Here is a 26,916-nt window from a genome sequence, read left to right as displayed (position 1 = left end):
GTTGTCAGCATGGAGAAATCATTCCTGATTTTGAGAAAGCAAAATTTATAGATAATTCAGAACCAACTAACCTCATTATTTTGAACTTAAAGAAGGAATACTTTCAAAAGATTTTATGCGAGACCTACAAAACTTAAGTAACCAAGGAGTTAAATGGATTATTTTTTTCAGTTATGGATGTAGGAGTTGGGCTTGATAACTAGAAAATAAAGTAGTGATGAACCGGTACCTTTGGAGGGACCAATGCAATAAATGCATTCTGATTGGAATCAAAATTTTGTGTAAGCTTTTGAAATATTTTTATAAATATTATGGAGAGTTAGATTTGACCAAGTTTACAGTTAATAGTGCTGTCAGAAGCTTTCCAGTATACATTACAGGAGGAGCTCACAGAACAGAATAGGAAGAATGTGTTGTTGTGGGGTGAGAGCCCTGCTGTTAAGTTCATTCAGCCTATCTTTATTCTAGCTGGGACTCCAGGAGGCACTTTCCTTACTTTTTTGGTGAAATGAGATTAGGTGCCCTGTTCTCTTGTGCTTATTCTCTTTTTTCCCTTTACCCTTTTACTGGTGCCATGGAATTCATAGACGGCTGAGGCCCGAGGAAGGCCTCTTTTTGTCCAGATACCCATTAATGCAAGGTGTAATTGTATGTTTCTTCCTCCTCTTTTGAATTCGCAATCAAATACTACTAAGAAATGATTGCATTGGCTCTTTAAAGAAACCCTAAGCAACAGCTGTTACCTCAAAAGCTTAAAAAAATGACTGTATTGGGGTGCCTGGATGGCTCAGTGAGTTGAGCCTCTGTCTTTGGCTCAGGTCATGATCTCAGGGTCCTGGGATCGAGCCCCGCATTGGTCTCTCTGCTCAGCGGGGAGCCTGCTTCTCCCTCTCTCTTTGTTTGCCTCTCTGCCTACTTGTGGTATCTCTCTGTGTCAAGTAAACAAATAAAATCTTTAAAAAAAAAATTACTGGACTAATTAGTGGAAGTATTAGAAACAAAATGGAAATTCTTTTCTGTTCTAAACTCACATAAAAACTTTACTCGTGTGTGTGTTAACCAACCCTGAAGAAACCCGTAAGTGGGCAAATGGCCCAGGAAGGTGATTTTAAGAGGCTGTGTTCTTCAGGGACCAGTTCAGATCTCACCTCCATAAAGACTTTTTTTTTTCTACTTCAGCTGACAGTGATCCCATCAGTTTCCATGTAGCTGCTTACCTAAAATGATCTTCTGGGATTCCAGGATTATAATCCATTTCTTTGTATCTCTCACACTGACTTGCACATGGTAGAAACTCAGGAATTTGTTAGTTCTTAAGTAGTTGAAGAGATTCAGTGAGGGAGTTGATGCCAGTCTGGAAAGGGTGAATTCAGGGAGGCAGGGTAGCATTAAGTGGCATGTGCACAAGTTTTAGAGCCAGACAGATTTCTTATGAATCCTGCCTCTGTATGCACTAACTGTTGAATACTAGGTAAATTTATACAAACTGAATTTCTGCCTCTATAAAATAGAGATGATGATAACTAGTTATAGATTGTGAGGATGAGATGATCTCTATGAAAATATATAACAAAGTTCATTAGTGGTGCTAAGTAAATGATAATTGTTAAGATACTGCCAGAACCTTACACTGTCATGAACGGTAAGGTGGATGTGATTTTATCATCAAATCATCTATCACTAGTTAAAGATCTAACAGGGAAGCACTTTTTATTAGGGAAGATAAAAACATATTGTGCTAAGTATTACAGGCTGCAAATTATAAATAGATTTAAGAATAATTTAGATAAATTTATGGATGAGAGATTAAGTTCAATTCAAAAAGTAGATATGTGCCTGTATGCCTGGTGCTCCCTGGGCAATGGGAGTATCATATGCATAATGAAGCCTAGTGGATTTACTGCAAGATGTGTGGGTATATAATGTATCCCAGAATGACTCCCAGCAGAGTTCTGGTTGAGGTGCTTCACAGCTCACAAATTTGATTTAGTATATGTCCGGCCTTTCCTTTCTTTTCTAAGACACATGTATGTAAACTTAATCTAGAAATCCAATGTCTATCTTGGCTAATTTTATTAGTTCTTCACGGACTATTCTTGGCCTCTTTTTACTTCCCTTGACCCTTTCACATACCAGCCAGGGCAGTACAGAATGAGTTAGTAATGCTGATATTTGGAGGTACACGTGTGACTCAGACCTTTCACTTGTTGAAAGAGGTCAGAGTGTGCTGTAAACCCAAATAAGGAAATGGTTCCTATCAGAGTGGAAACATTCATCCTGTCTGTCTGCCTCTCCCTCCCTTACACAACAAGAACTTGAGATCAGAAGAGCTGTATTACTATTTTAATCTTAAATAGGATTCATTACAATTAAATGAATTCCATGGAAGATGAAAGTTTTTCATTTGTGGCAGCTTATTTTCACTAATTTTACAGGGGTTTTGTTGTTGGTGGTTTTTTTTTTTTTTTTTTTTTTTTTTTGCTGTATTTTCCTACCTGGTCCTCCTCTATCTTCCCTTTTATCTACTAAGGCAATGTTAGATTTTACTGGATTTATAGAAGCCAAGTTTAAAACTGAGTTAAATGGCCTATTATTTATTTTTGGAGATAAAGTATTTATCTTGGCACATTTTGTTGCTTTTTTGCTTAAGGTGCATAACTTGTAGGGAGATAAGGTTCTTGACATTTCTGTCTTGTTTAGAAAATAAAGTGATTTAATAAGGTGTAGGCCATTCCTTAGATATATATGTGTGTATATATGTTGTTTATAAAGGAAAACTTACATTTATTGCCTCAAGGGGTTGAAAGGAATATTTATTGCAAGGTATGATATGTTCATAAGATTTTTTTTTTTTTTAAAGATTTTATTTATTTATTTGACAGAGAGAGATCACAAGTAGATGGAGAGGCAGGCAGAGAGAGAGAGAGAGGGAAGCAGGCTCCCTGCTGAGCAGAGAGCCCGATGCGGGCCTCGATCCCAGGACCCTGAGATCATGACCTGAGCCGAAGGCAGCGGCTTAACCCACTGAGCCACCCAGGCGCCCTGTTCATAAGATTTTTGTGAAAAGACTCCACTTGCATAAAAATCCTACAAAAGTTAACATTGTTTTTGAACATTTTAATATTGTCCCCAATAAAAAATATATGCATTGAGTTTTACTCAGTTAATTGGCCCAATTTTTAGGGACTGAAAAAATTGGAATTTAACTGAAGGTAGTTATTTTAAGCCTAACATTTAACTTTTCAACAAACGGATTTTTTTTTTTTTTTTTTTTGGCTCACTGAAAAATGAATTCTGTAAAGTGTATAATAAGGACATGTATCTTTTTTTTTTTTAAGATTTTATTTATTTATTAGATAGAGAGCACAAGTAGGCAGAGCAGCAGGCAGAGGTAGAGGGAGAAGCAGGCTCTCTGTTGAGCAGGGAGCCAATGTGGGGCTCGATCCCAGGACCCTGGGATCATGACCTGAGCCGAAGGCAGAGGCTTTAACCCACTGAACCACCCAGGCAACCCTAGGACATGTATCTTTGAGAATTGTAAACCTCACATATTTTATATTAAAACTAAAATTTAGCTTTGGGATTGAACCTTTGATTCAGTATTTTAGGTAACCTTTCTTAAATCCAGATAACATAGAGGACAGATGATTTACAGTCTTTATTACTGTCAAACCTTGTGTCAGTGCTATTTGCTAATTAAAAAAATAGACTAACCTCAACTTAATCCCTGGCTGAGGGATTGTAAAATAATTAAAAAAGAGTAAGGTAATAAATACAAAGAATCTTAAATAATAAATGTTTTCTTGGTGTTGGTCATTTCTATTCACCCAATTTGCCATATACTGGCAACAGAGCATTGAGAGTTGGTCTTGAACCCTATTTTCAGTAATTGAAGTAAATATGTTTATTCTTTTTATAAGAACTTGATATTATTTTGCATTCTGTGCTCATCTTAAATCCAATTTTAAGGTAGAGTGTGTCTTGTTTTTTAAAAGAATGAAGAATTCATACATCCCTCAATTTCTCATGGTTTCTAATGAAAATTTTAGATGACCTTTGTATTTGAAGAATTAAAGTGATTTAGAATAATTAGCAAGTATTTTTGTTGATCAAATGATGGATGTATCAGAGTTATTACTATAGAATGGAATATCAAAAATGCACCTTTTCTAAGGAAATTGGTACTAATAGTGATTTAAAATTTATATTGCAGCTAGAACGAGTAAACCTGTCAGCAGCTCAGACACTGAGAGCAGCTTTCATTAAGGTGAGGTGCAAATAATTTATTATGATTAAAATGTATGTCATATATAAATCTGAATATCATGTAAGAATTGCCACTTTATTTCCTTTTAGTGAAAATCTCTTTCAGCTGTTTTATGTCTGTTTTAGTGTACTCTGTAAAGCTTAAAACACTTCTCAGAAGTGAATTAAAACAAATGCTGTTTCCTTAGCATTCATCTTTTTGTCACTTTGTGCTTTGAAAACTGACTTCTTTCGAGTTTTTTCTCTTTAGCTTTAGAGTATATTTTTGAATTTCTTTTTCTGTTATTTGACTTGATAAAAATTCTTGTAAAATTATAACTCAAAAAGATGTTTTTCATATTGCTTAATTATAGAACATAAGAATAAAACAGTATTTTTGATAGGAAAACAAGACCTGTGTGGGAGTCAGATTAAGGATACCTTGCAAACATCCAACCAAGTCATTCAGAGTGAACTTTTTGTTGTCTTTAGACCTGAACTGTTTGATATATACTAGCCACATGTTGCAGTTGAGTACTTAAAATATGGCTAGTTCAAATTGAGTTGTACTCCCAAGTATAAAATACACACCAGATTTTGAATACTTAGTATAAGATAAAGAATGTAAAATAACTCAGGAATAAGTATTTTATATTAATTGCATGTTGAAATGATAATATTTTGGATGTACTCTTAAAATGATTTCATGTATTTATTTTTACTTTTGTAGCATGGCCACTAGAAAATTTAAAATTAACAATGAAATTTGTTGCTTGGGTTATATTTCTATTGGACAGCCCTATTGTACATACTGGGTGCATTCTTTCATATAAAACTTTATCCATTCCCTTTCCTTTCCCAGTACATATCATGGTGCCTAAAACTTCAATTTTTATTTACTTACTGTGTTTATGTTCCTGTCAATAGCTAAAATAACTTATATTTCAGGTATTTTAATGTTTAAATCTAGAATAAATTTATAATCAAGTTTTATTGGATTAAAACTATAAATCAATCAAGTTTGAGTTCTTTTTATGACAAAGATAGTTTGTAATACCACTTTTAACTGCTAGTACTGATAATGTCACTAGACATCTGTCTTACTTTACCATGAGAATTTACATTATATATATTATATTAGAGTTATTTTGGTGTGATTAATACTCTAAAATGCAGTTCCTGTGTATACATACATAGTAGCTTTATTAAAATATGTTCTGACAAATCATTGGGTTAATGAAGAAAATGAATGAATTAACACCATCAGTTTGTTTTTTTTTTTTCTTTTTTCTTTGAGCTTCAGTGTGGCTCTGGAATGGCATATTTGGTTATTAGGAAAGCATATTGAAAACTATTTTATGTTAATTTGCTGAGTATTTTCTTTGTGGCCAGAGAAAGGAACGCAGGCAACCTATTGCACAATACAGTCTTGATATGGAAAAGTCAGTTTTTAGCTTTTTTGATAGCAAGAACAGAGAGATTTCTCCTGTAGATCATCATAAGGAGGACTGTCTGAAGTAGTAGATGATATCCTCAATGTCATTTCTAAAAGAGAGAAAATAATGAATTTCATTAAGTTTTTTCTTATAATGCTTACATCTGATGTTTTAACAATAAAGTACAATTTAAAAGCAAACAATATATTTAAAGTATGTGGCTGTGATAGATCTAACATATGGATAAATTTTATTACCCATGGCATTGATTGATAATTGGGGAAAGTGGAAGTTATTTTGAGAGGAAAACAAATTAGTCAATTTTGCATTGATTTATTTTTATTATATTTAATTTGTTAAATTTCAAATGGAATTAAAAGGGTATGCATTAAAAAGATGATTTTTTGTGTTTCTAAAACTACCAACTTATTTGCAAAAAGATTTTAAAATTCTCACCAAAGGGCGCCTGGGTGGCTCAGTTAAGCATCTGCCTTTAGCTTAGGTCATGATCTCAGCTTCTTGGGATTAGATCCACATCAGGTTCGCTGCTCAGCAGGGAGTCTGCTTATCTTTCCTGTGCTTCCACCATCCCCCACCCCCCACCCCCTCCACCTTGTACTTTCTCTTTTTTTCAAAAGATAAATAAAAGGGACGCCTGGGTGGCTCAGTTGGTTGGACGACTGCTTTCGGCTCAGGTCATGATCCCGGAGTCCCGGGATCGAGTCCCGCATCGGGCTCCCAGCTCCACGGGGAGTCTGCTTCTCCCTCTGACCTTCTCCTCGTTCATGCTCTCTCTCACTGCCTCTCTCTCAAATAAATAAATAAAATATTAAAAAAATAAATAAATAAATAAATGCCTCACCCACCCATATATCCCTACTAATATTCCTAAAATATATGTCCATATTTCTAGTTCTTTGACCACAAGTGTCATTTATCAAGGTAATTTAATATTTATTATTATCATGAGAAAAAGGATTAAAATTATTTTCCCCAAGATAAAATATTAATGAATATTATCTTTTAAGATATCTATTCACTTTCTTTTCCCATCTGGAAAGTTCTGATAGGTTGTGCTGTTGAGGATCATTGAATCGTGAGCTTGGATGTTACTGCCACTGGGGGATAGTTTTCTCTCACAGTTGGATTCTTCATAAAAATTGGATCCCCACAGAATTCAAGGTTGTTTTCTGGGAGAAAACCTGAAGGTATAGATAGTTAAAAGTCATCAATTTAAGCACAGATCTATTTATTTTGTCAGTCAGAGGAATTGGGTAAATTTAAGGCTTTTAAAATGAAAAGTAAGTAGCTTAATTAGGATTTCAGCCAGAAGATACTAAGACAGTTGTTCCCAGGCTAGGTGCTGAGGCACTCTGGGGCCCTCAGCAAACTCAGAAGAGTACCATGAGTTATTTTAAAACTTTCAAGGAACACAATGATATTAAACATCTGACACTGTGAACTATGCTAGCTTGAGGTAGTTTGCAATTTCAGCATATTAGATTGGGCTACATTCCTTTCAGTGATGTCATATTTTTATGAAATTGGAATTTTGGCCATTGCTATGATAAAAAGTAAGTACCACAAGAAGATCTGTGTCCAATAGGAAATGAGCTGGCAGGATCCAGTTTAATACCAACATTTGAGAAATTGTGTAGGGCCCAACAGGTGAATGCATCTCATTAATAAGTAATTATGGTTATTTAAGAAAGAAATAAAATGTTTTTCTTTTAATTTGTGTATTTTTTTTAAAGATTTTATTTATTTATTTGACAGAGAGAGATCACAAGTAGGCAGAGAGGCAAGCAGAGAGAGAGGGAAGCAGGCTCCCCGCTGAGCAGAGAGCCTGATGCTGGGCTCAATCCCAGGACCCTGGGACCATGACCCGAGCCGAAGGCAGAGGCTTTAACCCACTGAGCCACCCAGGCGCCCCAAATTTGTGTATTTTTTAAGGACAGTTGTTAGGACACAAGTACTTACTACTAAGTTATTTGAACCTAACTATTTAATACACAGCCAGCCACTGTTTTCTTTGCATGAAAAACACTTGTGTGAGAGACCTCCGTGTAAGAGTTCTGTAATGCTCCAATTTTGGCAGTTTGGGGCTCCACACCAACTTGGTGTTGAAAACTTTATCTCAGGCTTAGCATTTAATGATGTTAGCAGTTTATTATAACTTAATCAGATTATTTTTCTCCTGGTATATTTTGTAAGCACATGGAGGGTACTCCCCTACCTCATAAGATGATGCATCATATAGCTAATTTAATGCTACTTAGAGAAAGATGATAGACCACTTTATCAAATACTGGCTTATCTAAATACTGTATATAGTTTTGTGGCCGGTCACCAAATTAATAATGCTGACACCATCTTAACCCATATTTGTACAACTTTTCCTTTAAGGTAACTCTTGTTTTTAAAAAATAGATTGTATCTTAAGTATATTCATGGAAGGAGAAATCAAAACAGGTTATAAAGGACATGGAATTCAGTAGGATACACTTTATTGTTATTAATCATCTATCAAAATGATTTCCTTGAATAGCATATGGCAGCAGTTAAAATGATCCCAGGATTGAGATAAATGTGAATATTTTCTTTTCCCATTCCATTCCAGAACCTTTCAGTTTTTGATACCTGAACCCTAATAAGAAACAAGATGTTATAATGGAAAGAGCAGTAGGAGCAGAAGAAAACTGGATCTGCCATGATACCAGAATGGAATTGAAAAGGCAGACATTAAATGTGTTTGACAAATAGATTGCTGTCTGACTAGGATCATAAATTATGTTTCTATTTGCTATTTAATATTGGGTAAAAAATACAGGAAATCATCAGCATAATTAAAATTTTCAGGCATCCTAAAAGAAACAACATTTTTTAAAATAATAAAATGGGACAGAATTACTGGGGAAAACCCAAATCTGAAAATTAACTTTGGTAAACTCAGAACTTTCTGTGTTCAGTCTTGAGATGGCTAGAAGATTTTAGTGCCCTAGTGAGAGTAAATAACATAGAACTAATAGGCAAACTCATCTGTGAAATAAGCTCAGGAGGTAGCAAAAAGATTAAATGATGTTCTGTAAATTATTCTTGCTATAAAAGGAGATATTCTTGCTCCAGAAATATAATAGGAAAGGAGAAAGTTGTTATGTGGGAAAGTGAAGGATGATATAGCTTAAATAAAACCTGCAAAAGAAATCCTGTGTTTCTGGGACGCCTGGGTGGCTCAGTTGGTTAAGCAGCTGCCTTCGGCTCAGGTCATGATCCCGGCATCCTGGGATCGAGTCCCACATCGGGCTCCTTGCTCGGCGGGGAGCCTGCTTCTCCCTCTGCCTCTGCCTGCCATTCTGTCTGCCTGTGCTCGCTCTCTCTCCCTCTCTCTCTGACAAATAAATAAAATCTTTAAAAAAAAAAAAAAAAAGAAATCCTGTGTTTCTGTTTTCATTTTTGTTTTTCCTGACATTCTGTTCATTTAAGTTCAAAGAATCTGCAAAGTATTGGTAAGATGAGTTATTGCTTGATCCTCTAGTTGAAATATTAGCTAATGAAAAAAAGCTGAAAATCCTTAGTGTATTTAAACTACTGAACAGAGTAATTGATAGATTACCAAAATATGTATAATCTTTATTTCTATTTTTGTTACTAGTTTGATTGCAAGTGAGAGTAGAGGAGAAATAGGAAATGTTAAGTACTTTATGTTCAGATGGCAAATGGGACCATGGCTGTAATAAGAAGTCACCGATGTATAAGTTCTTGACAAAACATAAGTGAATGCCGTTGCTGCACCTACTTTACCAAGATTTCTGCTGTCATAAGTTGATTACTCTAAAAAGTTCCCAGCAGGTTCTAAACAATTATGTTTTGGCTTTAAAATGCTGATTGAGCTTCTGTATTTTAAAACTAGCTTTCTCTTCTTTATAGGCTGAAAAAGAAAATCCAGGACTCACACAAGACATCATTATGAAAATTTTAGAGAAAAAAAGTGTAGAAGTTAACTTCACAGAGTCCCTTCTTCGAATGGCAGCTGATGATGTAGAAGGTAGTCAGTCTCCTACAATTTTCTTACTGCTGTTGAAAAGCACTTCCTCCAAGTATTTATTGGACAAATGGGTCTTCTGCCCTTCCCCTCTCCTCCCCTTTCTTACTGTTACTGTTATTATTGTGATGATAATGGAGGAAAGAGTTGTATAAGTTATTTTTGTTTTCAAGTGAGATTTCAAGAATGTGCAGAAGATATTAGTAGGTTGGGTTTTGATATCATGAGCCCATTACATATTCAGTATAGAGGTTTTTATTAAACTCTTCCCCCTTGATACATATATACAATACATATTGTCATTATATTTGCTATGAATGTTATTACTTCAGGGTTTCCTTGTGAAATACAGCTTCAGAGGCCTGATAAATTTGATTTAGCCTATCTTTTATTTATTTGCTTGTTTTAAGATTTCATGGAATTTCCATTTATTCCAAATTGGAAATGTTTAGTCTTTTATCTTCTGATACTTTTACTTGGGGAGACCCATAATACTTATTCTGAGCTAAGTTGAACTTTAATGAATTATGCCTTGCAGCCTTGTCTTTCCTTTCCTTTCCCTTTCTCTTCTCCCTCCACCTCTTTAACCAGCATTGGGAATTTGTAGACTTGAATTTGGCAGGGAGTTGCATGATGGTTTTTATTATGTATTTATTTTATCAGAGTATATGATTGAACGACCAGAGCCAGAATTCCAGGACCTAAATGAAAAGGCACGAGCACTTAAACAGATTCTCAGTAAGATCCCAGATGAGATCAATGACAGAGTGAGGTTTCTGCAGACAATCAAGTAAGCAACTTTTGGCTTTGGTTCTTCTTTTCTTGAAAGTACTTCAAAGGAACTGCTCATGCTAGGTGTTTTATTTTGGTATGACATTAATATTAAATTAAAATATTAATTTGAAATCAGACTTGAAATTTTTAAGTGCTGCATGTTGATACTAACTTCTAAGCTGTGGTATTTGGCTTTAGAGTATGATAACATTTCTTAGAATGTTAATATAAAAACAGTGAATGAAATGTATAAAAATTGGAATATAGTTTGAACTAAAAAATAATGCAAAAAAATTATAGTATTGGTAACAGGATACCAGTATTGTTTTTGTTTCAGAAATGGCATAAGTCATTAGAATAAGTAATGTACTCTTAGGCTTGAATAGCATTTTTAAATATTAGCCAAATTGTAAATCTCCAAATCCTAAACCTTTGAGATACAGGTTAAATAAGACTGAAAATACGCATGGGGCTAGGAGGCTGACTGGTGAGGAGCCGCAAGAAGGGTCATCCTTAAGCGGTGGTTCTCAAATCAGGGGCAGTCTCCTCAGGTTAAAGAGGGTGGGAGACTGAGGGGGAGAATCCATACATAATTTCTGGATGAGTAAAGAGTCTCAATTTTCTTCAGCCTCACTGGGTATAATATGAAGAAAATTGTGAATAATTGAGTGGCACTAGCAGTGCAGCCTTTTGCACAAGTAGAAATTGAAAGATTTAGCACAGGTTTTGTTGTTGTTTTTGAAAGAGGCTGCATCATCATACTTCGTATCTTTAAAGAATGGAAAGAAGTTCACTTATAGTAAATATTAACATCCATCTCCTAGGAACTTTCGTACTTTTCGTAGTTCACGTTGCAAAATGCTATTTTAGCTAGTTTGGGCACCTGTTTTGAGTGGTATAGGGGGCAGACAATCTCACTTTAGGAAGCAATAGTTTGTGATGGGTATGCAACACAGCTATTAAGGAGCAACCCTCCTCTTTTAGGTCTTCTGATTGAGAACCTGAAAGTACAAAAAAGACTTTTTTTCATTGCCTAGCTAAAATTCATGTCATAGAGAACAAATCCTGAGGTAAATATTTTACCCTTATAGGAAAGCCTCAACTTCCTTTAACTATTTTTAATATTGGAAAAAGGAAGATAGTCAACTGTTTATGGATTTTTATTTTTAGTCTGATATAAAGTAAACATGTTTAGCTCATAAAAGGATAAATTGCCAGTTATCTGAAGCATAGTTGTTTAAACAACTTATTTTTAGAATTTTCAAATAATAAGATTTTGTTTTGATGATCATATATTTGTTTATGATCTATGCTACATTTCTATGAAGATCTGACATTTAAAAAATAATATTTTCAGCAAATTTTGCCTCAGGTCATGAAGGAAAGGTTTATTGAATCAATGCCATCTTAATAGCAGTCACTTATTAGAATTACGTTCTCATTGCTTTTTTAAACATTTTACGTATATTAATGGATTATATAACACTGCTATAACTGGTGAAGAAATTAAGTAACTTTTCCAAGGTCACAGAGCTGGTAAGTTGGTAGATCTGGGTTCAAACCCAGGTCTTCTCTGCTGCTTCCCACTCTGAGATGAATAATGCTGGTCTGACTTAGTGATTAAAGAAAGTTTCAGCTATCTAGAAGATGTGTGATAAAGGATATCTTAATATAGAATGACAGTAGGTAAAAGAGAGAAGAGTGCTATGGTTGAAGCTAGGCTAGATATGGTAGGCCCAAAGCCCTCATCCTGCTCCTTTAACCATCCTACCCCTCTGGGGGAGTCCCCAGGGGATCTCTTTTAAACCCATTGTGGCTTTAGAGAGATACATTTGAAAAACACTGTATAAACAGCCACATTTTAATCATAAAGAAGTTTTGAGGTCAGGAGGCCAAGAGTCTTGTCCATAGTCATTGACACAGGCCAAATTAGGGGCTTGTCTCTCATTTCTGGGGCAGTAGTAATATTTCAGTTCTGTTTTCTGGAGTGCACGCTGCACAACTGAGTTGAGAGTATTGGCAGTTAAAATTTATTTCTTAATCATTTTAGGAGGTATAATTGGCCCTGGAAAGTTTGTTGATAATATATATTTATGAGACCATGTGTAAATTAACATAGATAGGTAAGGTGTAATTATTTGTATCACTGATATATACTGATATATTTTGCTACATCTTGTCCCCATGGTTAATTGTTTAACAAATTAGTAGATAAAATTGCACCAAAATAAAAAATGACTTATCCTTCAGGCACAATGTACTGTGTAGTTACTGTTTTTTCTTTAAAATATTTTACTTTTTCAGGATGCCTATGTGGCTCAGTGGGGTTAAAGCCTCTGCCTTCAGCTCAGGTTATGATCCCAGGTTCCTGGGATCGAGCCCCACATCGGGCTCTCTGCTCAGTAGGGGCTCTCCCCCTCTCTCTGCCTGCCTCTCTGCATACTTGTGATCTCTGTCAAAAAAACAAACAAACAAAAAAAACTTAAAATATTTTACTTTTTCATATATAAGGTAGTTATCTTCTTCATTTACTTTATAGCAGTATTTTTCAAGAAACATGTATCAAATACTTATTATCCCAAGTACTGTATGTGATTTCATAGATTATATTAAGGAGAAAAAAGATTCCTGTCAGGTAACAAATATCTAGGTATTTTTGTGTATGTTAGCAGACCTAGGTTTGAATTTCCATTCCCACATTTAGCTGTGTGATCTTGGGTAAGTTGCTTAGCTTCTGTTATTCTAGTTTCTGCTTATAAAGATGAAAGTAACAGTTTTTTAAGAACTGAGAGGACATACATAAATTTAATTTATAGGGTTTTTTGGGTCTTATACATTCTAATGGATGACTAGTAGAGAGTTGTGAATTAATAAACCAGAAAACCATGCATTTATCACTGTTTACAATATGTATTTGCATATTCATGCTCTAAAATCCACCAGAGTTTGGTTTCCCTGATGGCTTCAGAGAAGCTTTTATAGAGATGTCCAGTCTAGACCTAACTAAACACACAGCATAGGACTTTTCTTCCTTTAGAATGTTCACATAAATACATGTTATATAAATTTGGGTTACATGATTAGAAAGTCTACTATTGCAATTTTTTGATAAAATGTATGTTTACATTTCCTCTGATGCCTGTCATCTTCTCTTTTGAATGTATGTTTCCCCAAAGTTGCAGCATAAAAGCTGGAAATTGCTAAAATTTGGTCCTGCTATACCCCTACTGTCTGTCCCTTGTCACAGAATCACTTAACTCCATACTGTTTATAATTACCCTATAGTTATTTTACCTTCAGGTTTTCTCCAATTCTTGATCTGTTTAATTGTCTGCAGTATTTTTTAGAGCTGATTATTTTCTCTTATAGGAAACAAACCCTTAGTTACTAATATAATTTAGCTTCCCTGCTACAGACCCTAGCACCTTGAGTGAAAATACTGTTCTGTGTACATACAGATGATGTAGTATCTGATATAAATTGCCACAGATTGTTTTTAGAGAAGGCCAGGCCTTGGGATAAACAGCCTGGGTCATTCTGTAGAGTTCTTTGTAAAGCTCTATGGCCAATAATAGATCAAACCTTAGTTCTAGGCTCTAGGATCACAAACATGGGTTTCCAAATTTGGTTCATCAGCAAAATCACCTGAGGGCTTATTTTTTAAGTTTTTTATTTTTTTTTTAAGGTGCAGACAGATTCCCAATACTCATAGTAAGTCTGGGATACCATTTAGAAAACCCTTGCTTTTTTTTTTTTTTTTTTTTTTTTTCCTTTACAGGTGAGTGAGAATTCATACTCCTTTGACCTATGGATTCTAGCCATTATTGTATATGGATACATGTTCATCTTGTCTATTAGCCCTGAAGCATATTTTTATAATCCTTTTTTAAAGCAGAATACTATTCTGCAAAGTAGTTGTGTATAAACGCCTCACTGATCACTATAGTTTGCTCCATTATATTCTGCTTTAAATGGGTTCATTTTGGATTTGAAGTACCTTCCAAATACTTAATTGTTGAAATTGTTACTTTTCTCATGTCATGGTCTTATGACATCATTTTATTAAGCAATGGTGAATTTATGCAAATCATAGCAATACAGGAGCCAACTTACTTGAAACCATAAATGAAAGGAACAATTATGTAAGTTAAAACTGCTATTCCTAAACTAGAGACAAAAAGAGAAAAAAAAATGAGTGGACAAATATCACTTCTATGTAATATTCATTGTCTTATTTAAATCTTTTAATGTTCAGCCTGATATCAGTGTTTGACATACAGGAGGTAATAAGTAATTATTTATTAAAATATTTAATACAAATGTGATTACTATTTCAGAATAGGCTAAAAATTTCTTAATACCCAAATCCTGTATACTTGTAATACATAGACATCCCACAGGCATATTTACTAGAAATATACTGTGAAACACACACATATACACACAGAAATCTGGATACAGAGCTTTTTGGTTTTTTTCTTTAGTAAAGCTGAAATGTTTCAGGTATGAAATAACTGAAATCTGACCTTTGTGATTAAAAAGTAATGAAAGATGATGTTTGGGATGGTCTAGTTTTATGTCTTAATAATTCATATCTTCACTCTTGAATTGCATTTGCGCAGCAGAAGTTTTTCAGTTTGACCAATAAAAGTTGCTGTGCAGTTAGAAGATGAAAATTGAAAAGAGCATAGATAAAAAGACAAGAGGAGTTTAGAAAAAAAAAAATGGATAGGGAGAACAGTCAACTCATGAGAATTACTGGTTTCTTTATCTGCTTAAAAGGGGAGGAAGGTGTTGCTACATATGTAGTCCAAGGATGATTGCTGAAATGGTTAAGGTAGAAAAATATTCTGATATTTCCTCTCTCAGGAATTTAAATATATTTTCCAAAGGAAGTAACAATAGCAGAGTTTTTTGAAGAGGGGTATAAGCAGTTGTTAGAAGGTGGATGTGTCTTGGAAGAGCTATGTCTGAAAAGGAAATATTTCTTTTTAAACGTCAAAACTATGTAACTGGAAGTGGTGATAAATACAGAAGTGAGTTATATGTAATACTAAAATTTTATATAATTGTTAATGAGATAGCAAATATAGAGAATATAGTAGCTTGAAGTCAGCTACATCAGAGAGGAAAAATATCTGGAAAAGGTGAGAAGCAGAGGTAATTCTTATAAATTTGAGTAAGTAATGCTGAATGAAATGTTACTGGTTTGGGAAGGTTGAAATTAGTTGCAGAACTTTTGGTCAGCAGTGCAAGAGAAGTCAGGATCCCAAAAGGGTACAGGCTAAAACTCCATCCAGCCAACTAGTCAGATGTTTGGGCTTGATGCTGTGTTAGTTTGATAATTAACAGTGTGATTAGTAATCCTGGGGGCGGGGAATATATATATATATAAAATACATACCCCTCTTCCAAATACAACTGATTTTAAGAAGATTCTTTTTTCCTTATCCAACAGGGATATAGCTAGTGCAATAAAAGAACTTCTTGACACGGTGAATAATGTCTTCAAGAAGTATCAATACCAGAACCGCAGGGTAAGTTTTGTAGAAGCCTTGTATAAGCTGCCAGCTAGATGTTGATTTACACTTAGTAGTTGCATTGAATTCAATACTAAGATGGTTTGATTATTGAAAAGAGTTTCGTATCATTAACCACTGCTTTTGTCTTTGAATTAAAATATGTTTAAGTAAATACTTCTAAAAATTCTAATTTGTAATACAAAGCCCATTCTACATTTCTGTGTAACCTCTTGTCTTTGATTTTGGCTTTTATTATTTTCTTATTTAAATAGTGTTTTTTTTCTTACTCTGATGTCTGTAGGCACTTGAACACCAAAAGAAAGAATTTGTAAAGTACTCCAAAAGTTTCAGTGATACTCTGAAAACCTATTTTAAAGATGGCAAGTAAGTAGTGTCATTTATCATCCTTTTTTATTTTTAAATAATGTGGTTTTATATAATACTAAAACCATATAAATTAAGCCCTTTTACTATATTGTTCATACTCAAGTTAACTAATAACTAAGACGGTTGGTTGATAATCTAGCCATAACTTGTCTAGAGCAGAAGTTGGCAGACTTGTTCTGAAATAGACCTCATGGCAAATATTTTGATTTGGTGGGCTTGTAAGAACTACCGACTTCCCCTCTGCTCTTGTGGTGCAGAAGCAGTCATAGTTTGGAAAAAGTGACATTATGGCTGTGTTCTAATAAAACTTTATTTATAGAGACTGAAATTTGAATTTTGTTTGATTTTCACCTGTTACAAAATACTTTTTTTTTTTTTTTTTTTTTTTTTTTGGGTCATTTAAAAATGTAAAAGTGTTCTTATCTGTAGGCTGTACAGAAACATGGGAGGTGAGATTTGGCTTACTGGCCTACAGACCTGAAACTGTGGTTCTTAAACTTTAGCGCATCAGAATTACCTGGAGGGCTTATTACAGAATAAAATACACATTTTACACATGTACATATAATTGTTTTTGGAGCCCCTCTTTCCTTCTCAAATCTAGGGTGGACCCAAGAATTTGCATTTCTTTCTCTCTCTCTCTCTTTTTTTTTTTTTTCTTCTTCAGTTTAAGAGAGAGGAGGGAGAGCACGTAAACTGGGGGAGGGGCAGAGGGAAAGAATCTCATGCAGACTGCCTGTGGAGCCAGACTTGGGGCTAGATCTCATGACCTTGAGATCATGACCTGAGCCAAAATCAGGAGTCCAGTACACAACCGACTGAACCACCCAGGTGCCCAAGGAATTTGCATTTCTAAGAAGTTTCCAGTTAGTATTAATACTGCTGGGTGTGTTGAGAACTAAAGTTAAAGAAAGCAATGGTTGTCAGTCCCATTTGCACATTAGAATCACTTTGATTCAGTTTTTTAAAATTCCAGTGCCTTGGTCCCAATTTCAGAGGTCTGATTCAGGTGGTTTGGAGTGGGACCAGGGTTTAAGTCTTTTATAGAAAGTGTTCAGGTGATTTAAAAGTACTACAAAGGTTGTGACCCGTTTTTCAGAAGGAGGGAGACTTTCACTGTTGTTCTATAAGATAAGTAGTATATATAAAGGTAAATTGGATGTTTTTAGGTTTACATACAGTTATCTACTCCAGAAAACCAAAAAAAATTATGTGTTTTTACATACACATTTTACACATGTACATATAATATATAAGCTGGTAGAGAGGCCATGTCTTTTATAGCATTTTGCCTTATAGAGAGTTTTTTTATAAGGTAGAATACTAGAAATCTGTGGACAAGACCATTTTCTGACAGTGCTTAAAGTCATAAAAACAACCTAAATAATGATTATTTCATGTATCATTGGCAGGGACATCTAACATTTTATCCTACCATTGAAGTTTAAGGATTCTTACATCCATGTCAAACATTACAATATTGTGATAATAGTATTTAAAAATAATAAAAATACACTAGAAGATTCTGTTAATTTTCATTTTTTTAACAGTTCAAATAGGCTGAAATCTTTACATTTTTATTATGAATTAAAGGCATTGAACTACATTTTATTAGTGGTTTTGTTACTCTTCTGATATCTAGGGGAAATGCTCCTTGATGGCTTAGTTTAATAAGCTTGCAGGTGTGTTCTGAAAATAAACTTATATCTGTTTTTTTCTTGGTCTCCACTGCTAAACCAGAATAACCAAAACACATCAAAAGAATAATTTACATGATGGAATCATTATTTCTGATTCTAATTAAGAATTATCGTGAAATAAGCACATTGAAAGGTAGAAATTCCTTTAGAGCCTAATTTTCATTAATCTGAAGTTATGTATTCTACATATGCATTATTCCGGCTCCCGGTTACTACTTTTTCTCCATTCACTAGCTTCTTGATAATTATTTGTATATGAATAATGTGCCATTATTTTGGGTTTAGTTTTTACCTGTTTTCTTGAAACTGATAACTGTTAATAGAGCCTATTCTTTGAGCCCTCTTCCAATAAGGGGATGAATTTGCATAGGTACAGCTAATTCTCTCTGGTCCCTCTTTTCTGAGAAGTGTCTAGGATGAATAGAGAAGTTTTAGCTATGATACTGAGAAACTGATTAGACCACACAGTGGGACTCGGGCATCAGTTCTTTATTCCAGTCACATGAAGATGGGCTGATAGGAAAAATGTGTGTAGCACAGAGTAATTTTTAAGAATATATTTTTATATATTGTTAGCTCTTAAATATTGAAATTACACGATTATTTTGTTTTAAAAGTAGATTTATTCTGAAAGTAGTTTAGAATTCTTATAGTTTTTTGTTTTTGAAAGAAGTTAAGAGATTGGAGTAAATCAAATGTAAAGTAACTTTTACAAAAAAGTAGTGAAGTTTTTCTTAAGTATTTGTTGTCCACTGATGTAGAGATTTTGAGGCTGAGTATAATACTGGAGCAGATACTGTTTTGGTAACCTACGTTGAAGTCTGCTAGAGACTACATTTAAATCCTCTCTTTGGCCAGTTACTTGTTCAACCTCATGAAATCTGGTTGTTGAGGCGCCCCTATTATTAGCAGCCCAACACCTTATTGCCAGCCAGAACCACTAGGGGGCAGTCATTCCTAGATAGTTTCAAATGATGCAGGACCATTCAGTTCCAAGCTGGTATAAAACATGATCCTCAGTACTAACGCCTTTTCCCCTCCCTCTAAATTGATTTCATTGTTACTGTTAGTGGGATGGCATCAAGTATAAATGTTTTTAAAGGATGAATTTTTTGGATAAAATTAATGCTTTTTTTTTTTTTTTTTAAACAGGGCAATAAATGTGTTCATAAGTGCCAACCGACTAATTCATCAAACCAACTTGATACTTCAGACCTTCAAAACTGTGGCCTGAAAGTTGTATATGTTAAGAGATGTACTTCTCAGTGGCAGTATTGGACTGCCTTTATCTGTAAATTTTAAAGTTTGACTGTATAAATTATCAGTCCCTCCTGAAGGGATCTAATCCAGGATGTTGAATGGGATTATTGCCATCTTACACCATATTTTTGTAAAATGTAGCTTAATCATAATCTCACACTGAAGATTTTGCATCACTTTTGCTATTATCATTCTTTTAAGAATTATAAGCCAAAAGAATTTACGCCTTAATGTGTCATTATATAACATTCCTTAAAAGAATTGTAAATATTGGTGTTTGTTTGACATTTTAACTTGAAAGCGATATGCTGCAAGATAATGTATTTAACAATATTTGGTGGCAAATATTCAATAAATAGTTTACATCTGTTAAACATTTCTTTACTTGAAAAAATACATATATATATATGAATATATATATGAATATATATATATGATCAGAAGACCAAGATGACTTGGTGTAATGTCTAAAGAACTTCTAACGGGAGCTTACTAGCAGTTTATCAGATAATAAAGCAACAAGAATTCTATTTTTTGGTCCTTAATCACTCTGGGCAAAGATAATGAATGGAAATATTTTTGTTAGTTAATATATATGAGGTACTGAATATTTTTGCAGCCTGTTTTAAGAGACTTATGAGAAAGAAATGGCAGTTTATAGTGTCTTCACACTATAATGTCACTTCTTGAACTCTATGACAGTATAAAATTAAGTTTTTCTGGTATGCTGGGCCCCAATAAGCTTTGTACCCTTTTTCCAAAAGTAGCCACAACTAATAGTAATTTGAAGCTATACCAATGCTAGTTGGTTTGAAATTGTCATGGGTGTTATAAATGTTATACACACTTTTTAAGTATATAGAGCTTTGTTTCACCAGAGAGAAGTTTTAAGGAAATTATGTATCAAGTGACCATGTTAAGTGATTTCATTTTTCAATTATGATAAAATAAAGGGAAAATCAGGATTTGTTTATCTTCTATAAAGATTTTAAGTGTTAAAACTAAATTTCTGTTTGGCAATATAAATTTCTTTCCTATAATGCAATTTAGTTTTTTTAAAAATTTTTTTCTTTATTTTTAAAAATAGATTTTTAAAGAATTACTATCATTGGCAGTATAAAAGGAAATCATCCTATTAGATATGAACAGAAAATATATGAAAGGAAGCAAAAAAAACCCCAATAGACAATAGGATGAGATCTCATCCAATCTCCTCCAATCTCATTTATGGACATTTTATTGAATTGATTTTTTTCCCAAAAATACATAGCTGGTAAAACAAATGGAATTGGTGATTTTAATACAATTTATTTTTATATAAGTTATTCATTCTTGACATTAGATGGTTGTTTGCAAAATAGACTTGTGACTATATGAAGAAAAAGTACTGTTTTATCTTTTTTGAGCAGCAAACTTTTCTAATACATACTAATACTATCTTCCCTCCAATTGTCTTGACCTCTTTAACAGAACTCATCAGTTAACCAGCCATTCCCCAAGTCATCTGTTTTTATAAGCCGTCTATCTTTCCATTTCACTGTCCAATATTTCTGGCTTCCATTTTCATGAAGTTTACCAGAAAGTTTACTCAGAAGGGAGGTCCTCAGGAAAATGCTGTTTCTTAACATAAGCCTAATGGGGCCACGTTTGGATCAATGAGGAAAAGGCGAATATGGCCCCAGTCATCTCCAGAGAACAGAAAGAAAAGGAAGAGGAGGAGACATTTGTTGAGCACCCTTCTCTGTGTCAAGTGCTCTTCTAGATACATTTATTCAATTTAATTCTCTTAACAGTCCCATGATTAAACGATCTGCCTTGCAAGTGAGGAAACTGGCTAAGGGAACTTAGGTTACAAAGCTGGTAACTTCCCGCACCAGGATTTGAATTACATGCTTGCCTTCATGCTCTTTCCATTGATCTGTACTTCATCCATTGCTGAAAACATATGTTGTTTAGAATTCTAATTCCTTAACACCACACTGACAAAGCTCCCCTTGTCCATGGGGAAATGAGAAAAATATGACAGTGGGATGTTTTTTCTTAAATATAAATATATGCATTTTAAAGGACCATTCTTTTTTTGGGTATGACTACTATGTTTTGGATATTTAAAATGCCCCTCTTCACACTTTTTAAAACCAAATGATATAATAGTCGATGGTAGTTTTTTTTTTTTTTTTTTAATGATTGTAGTTTAATAACCTTGTTAGCAAAACATGAGGTTCACAATCTGGTATCAGTTCCTAATTGGGTTTTTTTTTTTTTTTTTTGACTTTCTATATGGAAATGTTTTAAAATTTACTGAAAATTAGCAAGAATAATATAAAGAACATCAATATATCTTTTACCCAGATTCCCCTATTGCTTAAACCTTACCATTTTTGTTTTTATCTTTTGGTTGTTCATTTGCCCTTAAGTCCCCTCCACTGGGGATCATTTCCATGTCCCCTTTGTCTTTTATGGCATTGATACAACATGTTTTTGGAGAATGCAGTCTTTTGCCCCCCCGCCATAGAATGTTCCTCATTTGGGGTTTCTGCATTAGATTCAGGTTATTCATTCTCAGAATACTCCCAGCAGTGTCATCAGAGCATCACATCTGGAGGCACAGAGTGTCCGTCTGCTCCTCATTGGTGATAGTAATTTTGGTCACCTGGTCAAGGTGTTTTTCAGTTTCTCCAATATATAGTTACTGTTTTTTACCTTGTGTTTTTTTTTTTTAAGATTTTTTTACTTATTTGACAGAGAGATCACAAGTAGGCACAGAGAGAGAGAGAGAGAGAGAGGAGGAAGCAGACTCCCTGCCGAGCAGAGAGCCTGATGCAGGACTCAATCCCAGAACTCTGAGATCATGACCTGAGCGGAAGGCAGAGGCTTAACCCACTGAGCCACCCAGGCGCTCTACCTTGTATTTAATAAACAATCTGAAGAAGACTCTTCAGCCCATGCTATAACGTCAAAATTTTCCACCAGGATTTAGCAGCCTTTGGTGATTTTTGCTTATCATTCTTTGCTGGTTGAAAAATACTGATTTTTCTGAGTCCAGTGTTCTGTCCTCATCTACCATTTGGCACTCAGCTTTCTGCTGTCAGTGGGAACCCTTTCTGTCCCAGCTATCCATTCGTTCATCTATACAGGTGTGCGTACAGTTTTATATTTACTATTGTTTTGGATTCTTAGTTGAGTGTTTTTTCAGTGGCTTATAATTCATTACTTTGGTGCTTAAATTGTCTTAAATTTGCTCGGTAGGAGCTCCTTCAGTCTGGCTACTGTGTCCTTTTGGCATCCGTTTTAGTTTTATTTATTTATTTATTTAGCACATTCTCTTAAATAAAACATGTTCTAGGATCAGGAATCGGCGATTTCTCTAAGAAACCCTGGGGAATATTATTAGACACATAGATCTGGTTGCTGGGTGTCATCTGCTTCTAGGCCTATTCAGACAGAATTAGGAAATGTGCATGTACATCCGTAAACATAAATATGCACGTGCCACGTAGTTTACACGTCTTATATACACACTGTGTTTGATTTCAGATCATGAGTTCACACTAATACCTCCAATTTCATTCCATCCTCAGGGGTCTTTTCTTGACTTCCCCGTTCCATATTTCTGTCTCTGCTTTTTTTCAGAATTCTGGCACAAGTGAATTTATTCACTTGGTCAGTCCTGTAGTACATCTAAAACAGTTCTTAGAAATGGTTTTGCCCATGTCACTGTAAAAAACACTTAAAAGCTTGTTTGCAGTTCTCTCCCTACCTGTACTCTGCCCAATAAGGATATATAATTACAGTCTGTGTCCATACATTACTTGGGCTAATTCTTTTTTCTCTCACTGTGATTATGTTATTTATTTGAAATAAATTGGATTCATTGGTTTCAGTTTTTTTCCAAGTTTAAGGTCCCCCCTACACACACACTTCACATCCTTGTTGATTACATTTTTTAAATACATGGAATACTAACATATTTCTAAAAGTTGCAACTATACCAAAGTTTACTGAGAAGGTTACTCTCTCATATCCCTTCTGCCCCACTTCTTCATACATACCCAACCTCACTGTTTCCACACCATGTTTCCTTTTATGAAGAAAAGTAATAAAGGTTGTTTTTTCTTCTCGTTCCCTTTCTTACAGTAAAGGTAGCATACATAGAGAGAGATCAACCCTTTTGTCCAGGACTGAAGTTTCTCAGTATACGGGACTTTCAGTGCTAAAACTGCGAGGGCCAGCCACTCCATTTGCTTTCTAAAAACAACTCCTTGATGCATATTGTATGTATTGTAAAATTCACATATATATCCTTAAAATAACTTTACTGAAGTATAATTTGACAATATTCACTTATTTTAAAGAATTGTTCGACCTGACCAATACGCAGTTTTAGAACATTTTCATCATTCCAGTAAACTTGCTCACGCCTGGTTACGATTAATGTGTGTTCCCACTACACCCTGCCTCCTCCCCTGTGCCAGGCAACCACTAGTTACTTCTGTCTCTATAGACTTTCCTTTTCTAGACATTTCATATAAATAGATTCATACAATATTATCTTTGAGTCTGGCTTCTTAGTATAATGTTCTTATGTTCATCCATGTCATTGCATGTATCAGCATTTCTATCACTATTCTTATTGCTAAATACTATTCCATTATATGAACTCCTGTTTTTTTACTCATTTAATGTTAATGGACATTCGAATTGCTTCCTCTTCGGCCCTGATGCATAATGCTGCTAGGATCATTGATGTGCAAGTCTTTCTGTGGACATGGGTTTTCATTTCTTTTGGGTAAATACGTAAGAGTGGAATTGTTGGGTTGTGTGATTAATTTTTTTAAGAAACTATCATACTGTTTTCCAAGTGACTATACCACTTTACATTCCCACTAGCAATATATGAGGGTTCCCATTTCTCCATATCCTAACATGTATTAATGACCTTTTTTAAATATAAACATTCTTAGAGATACAAAGTGGTATTTTGTGGTTTAAATTTGCATTTCCCTAATGACAAAGTTGAGTATCTTCTCATGTGCTTATTAGGTATTTCACATAACGCTCTGATGGACTTTGCTTTTTTCACTTAGCATCTCCAGAAGTCACTGTATTTAAGTATTTAAGTTCATAGAGATCCCCCCCCAACCCCCTCTCCCCCTAACCCCTTATGGCCTAGCATTCCACTGTGTGGATGTACATAGTTTATCCAGTCAATCTGCTATGCTTGGGCATTAAGTAGTTCAGTGTTTTGCAAAATTACAGATAATGTTACAGCGAATGATCTTAAATATTTGTTTTGTTTGAAGTATACCTTCGGAGTAGATTCCCAGAAATGGGATTACTAAGTCAGAAGACATGCATCTGTACTATTATTACATATTGCCAAATTCTTCTCCATGAAGGTTGTGGTAATTACATTCTACCAGGAATGTATGAGACTTTCTGTTTCCCCAAAAACTTCAATATATTGTCAAGCTTTTGAGTTTTTGCCAATCCGATGGGTGAGAAATGGTATCTCATTGTAGCTTTAATTTGCATTCCTCTCACAATGAGTGAAGTTAATATTTAAGGACCATTTTTATATCTTTTTTCATGATTTTGAATTTGCTCATGCTTTTTTTCTAATCTTGCAACATTTTTTTATTTTTATGTTAACAATTCCTCCATGAAACCATCTGGGTTTGGTGCTTTTTAGTGGAGTGATTCTTTGGTGACTTTATTTCTTGTATGCAGATTGTTTTTGTAAGCTTTCTATCTTTACAGGAAATCAGTTTGTTAAACCATATTTTTCTAAGAAAGTGTTCTTTAGGCTTTCAGATGTGTTTCATTTGAATTGGCATCTTTTATGTTTAAAATTTTTTTCCTCTGTATCAATAGTTATTTGTTGTTACTTCTTATTCTGTATATATGCACTTTCTCCCCTTTATTTTCTTTATTAAACTAGCAAATATTTTGTCTATGTTGTTTTCATTTTTCTAGGATTCTATGGATTACTTTGACCAACTGTTTTTCTGTTCTCTACCTCTTTAATGTTGATTTAAAAAATTTTTAAATTTCTGTTCGTATTTATTAATTTTTTCCTTGGGTTTTGTGTTACCGTGTTCTTTCCCTAGTTCTTTCAGTTGGGAATGTAACTAATTTTTGTTTTTTATTGATACAGCTATTTAGTGCTATGAAATTTTCTCTGATCACTGCTTAGAATGTAATCCTACAGATGTACTTATTATGATTATTTGTGAGAAATCCTGTAACTTTTGTTTTGAGTCCCTATTTTGCCCAAGTTGTTTATTGCAATATCTTTAATTTTTAAGTGGAAGAGCCTCTTTGGTTGCATTTTTAATTTCTATTTCTATTGCAGTGTGATTGGCAAGTATTATTTGTAATAATTTTATAGTACCTGCTGATATTTTCTTTGTGACCTAATATATGATCAAATTTTTGCATATCCATATGAATGTTCCATGTATACTTGAGAAGATTGCATGTTCTCTATTACTAAGATGTGTAGTATTCAATATATATCCAAAAATTCGCCTTATGTTGTTTAGTTCTTGTCTGTCCCTACCTTTTTTTGTTCACCTGTCTTGTTCTGCGTGTTAAAGTCTCTATTAGTAGTGTTTCTCTGTTTCTCCTTGCATTCCCTGTAGTATTTGTTTTAATAGGTGATTGCTATGTTATTTGTTGTGTAGATATTCATACCTGTTCCATCCTAAATGTGAAATGTGGATTTTAACATTGTGTTCTTTTTGTTTAGTGTAATCCTTTTTGAACTTGTCTTTTGATCTTAAGTTAAAGCCATTCACATTTATTGGTATGACTGGTAATGTTTGGACTTAATCATGTTATTTTTTACAGTTTTTGCATGTATTACACTATAATTACTGCCTTTTTCTACTTGGTGTTCTCTTTGCTTTTGAAAAAAAATTCCTTTTGGTATGTAGGAAAGTTTATAGTTTTTATTCTAGTTATGGCTTTATATTAATATTTTGTAAGTTTTTAATCCCCTTTTTTCTTAAACTTTTACTATCTGGGTATCAGTTCTGGATCCCATCCTTTAACTCTCACCCATTACTAAATGAGAGTCATTATTCTTTTTCTGCATTTCCCTCTTCTCTTCCTAAGTAGGCTCCATGCCAGTGAAAAGCCCGATGTGGGGTTTGAATTCACAACGCTGAGATGAAGACCTAAGCTGAGATTCATAGTCGGATGCTTAACTGACTGAGCCACACAGGCATCCATCCCTTTCACATTTTTAATTGTATTTTTCTACATTTATCAAAACAGAAAATGTCTAAATTCTATCATTAGGTCTATTTCAAATATGGAATATATGAAATGCTTCTGATGAGTCCTTTTGCCTAAGTTTTCTCAGCCATCTATTGGTTGGATGAAGGTCATCTTCTAGGTGCTTTGATATTACACTATACTACTACTGTAGTAGTATATTAGTATTATATTACACATTTATCTAATATTCTCTGACTTTTTCTGGATTCAACATTATTTTCCTTTTATTTTTGGTATTAAAGGATATCTTGGTTGTATATAATAGC

At 34.1% G+C, this 26,916-nt stretch overlaps 1 protein-coding gene across 6 annotated transcripts in view; it reads left to right on the top strand.

Annotated features, from left to right (window-relative positions):
* PDCD10 (programmed cell death 10) overlaps nt 1-20,411 on the top strand; it is a 44,260-nt gene extending 23,849 nt beyond the window's left edge. For all 6 annotated transcript variants that reach the window (XM_047729717.1, XM_047729725.1, XM_047729737.1 and 3 more), the window contains exons 3-8: nt 4,214-4,267; nt 9,609-9,726; nt 10,387-10,513; nt 15,956-16,034; nt 16,321-16,403; nt 19,259-20,411. In XM_047729717.1, coding sequence (XP_047585673.1) covers nt 4,214-4,267; nt 9,609-9,726; nt 10,387-10,513; nt 15,956-16,034; nt 16,321-16,403; nt 19,259-19,340 — 543 coding nt within the window. In that variant the 3' untranslated portion in view covers nt 19,341-20,411. The remainder of the gene's footprint in view (nt 1-4,213; nt 4,268-9,608; nt 9,727-10,386; nt 10,514-15,955; nt 16,035-16,320; nt 16,404-19,258) is intronic.
* The last annotated feature ends 6,505 nt before the right edge of the window (nt 20,412-26,916 follow it).

Source organism: Lutra lutra, chromosome 1 (assembly GCF_902655055.1).
Source record: "Lutra lutra chromosome 1, mLutLut1.2, whole genome shotgun sequence".
Lineage (NCBI taxonomy): Eukaryota > Metazoa > Chordata > Mammalia > Carnivora > Mustelidae > Lutra > Lutra lutra.
Note: the sequence above shows the minus strand (reverse complement) of the source record. Positions and strands in the feature narration are given on the sequence as shown.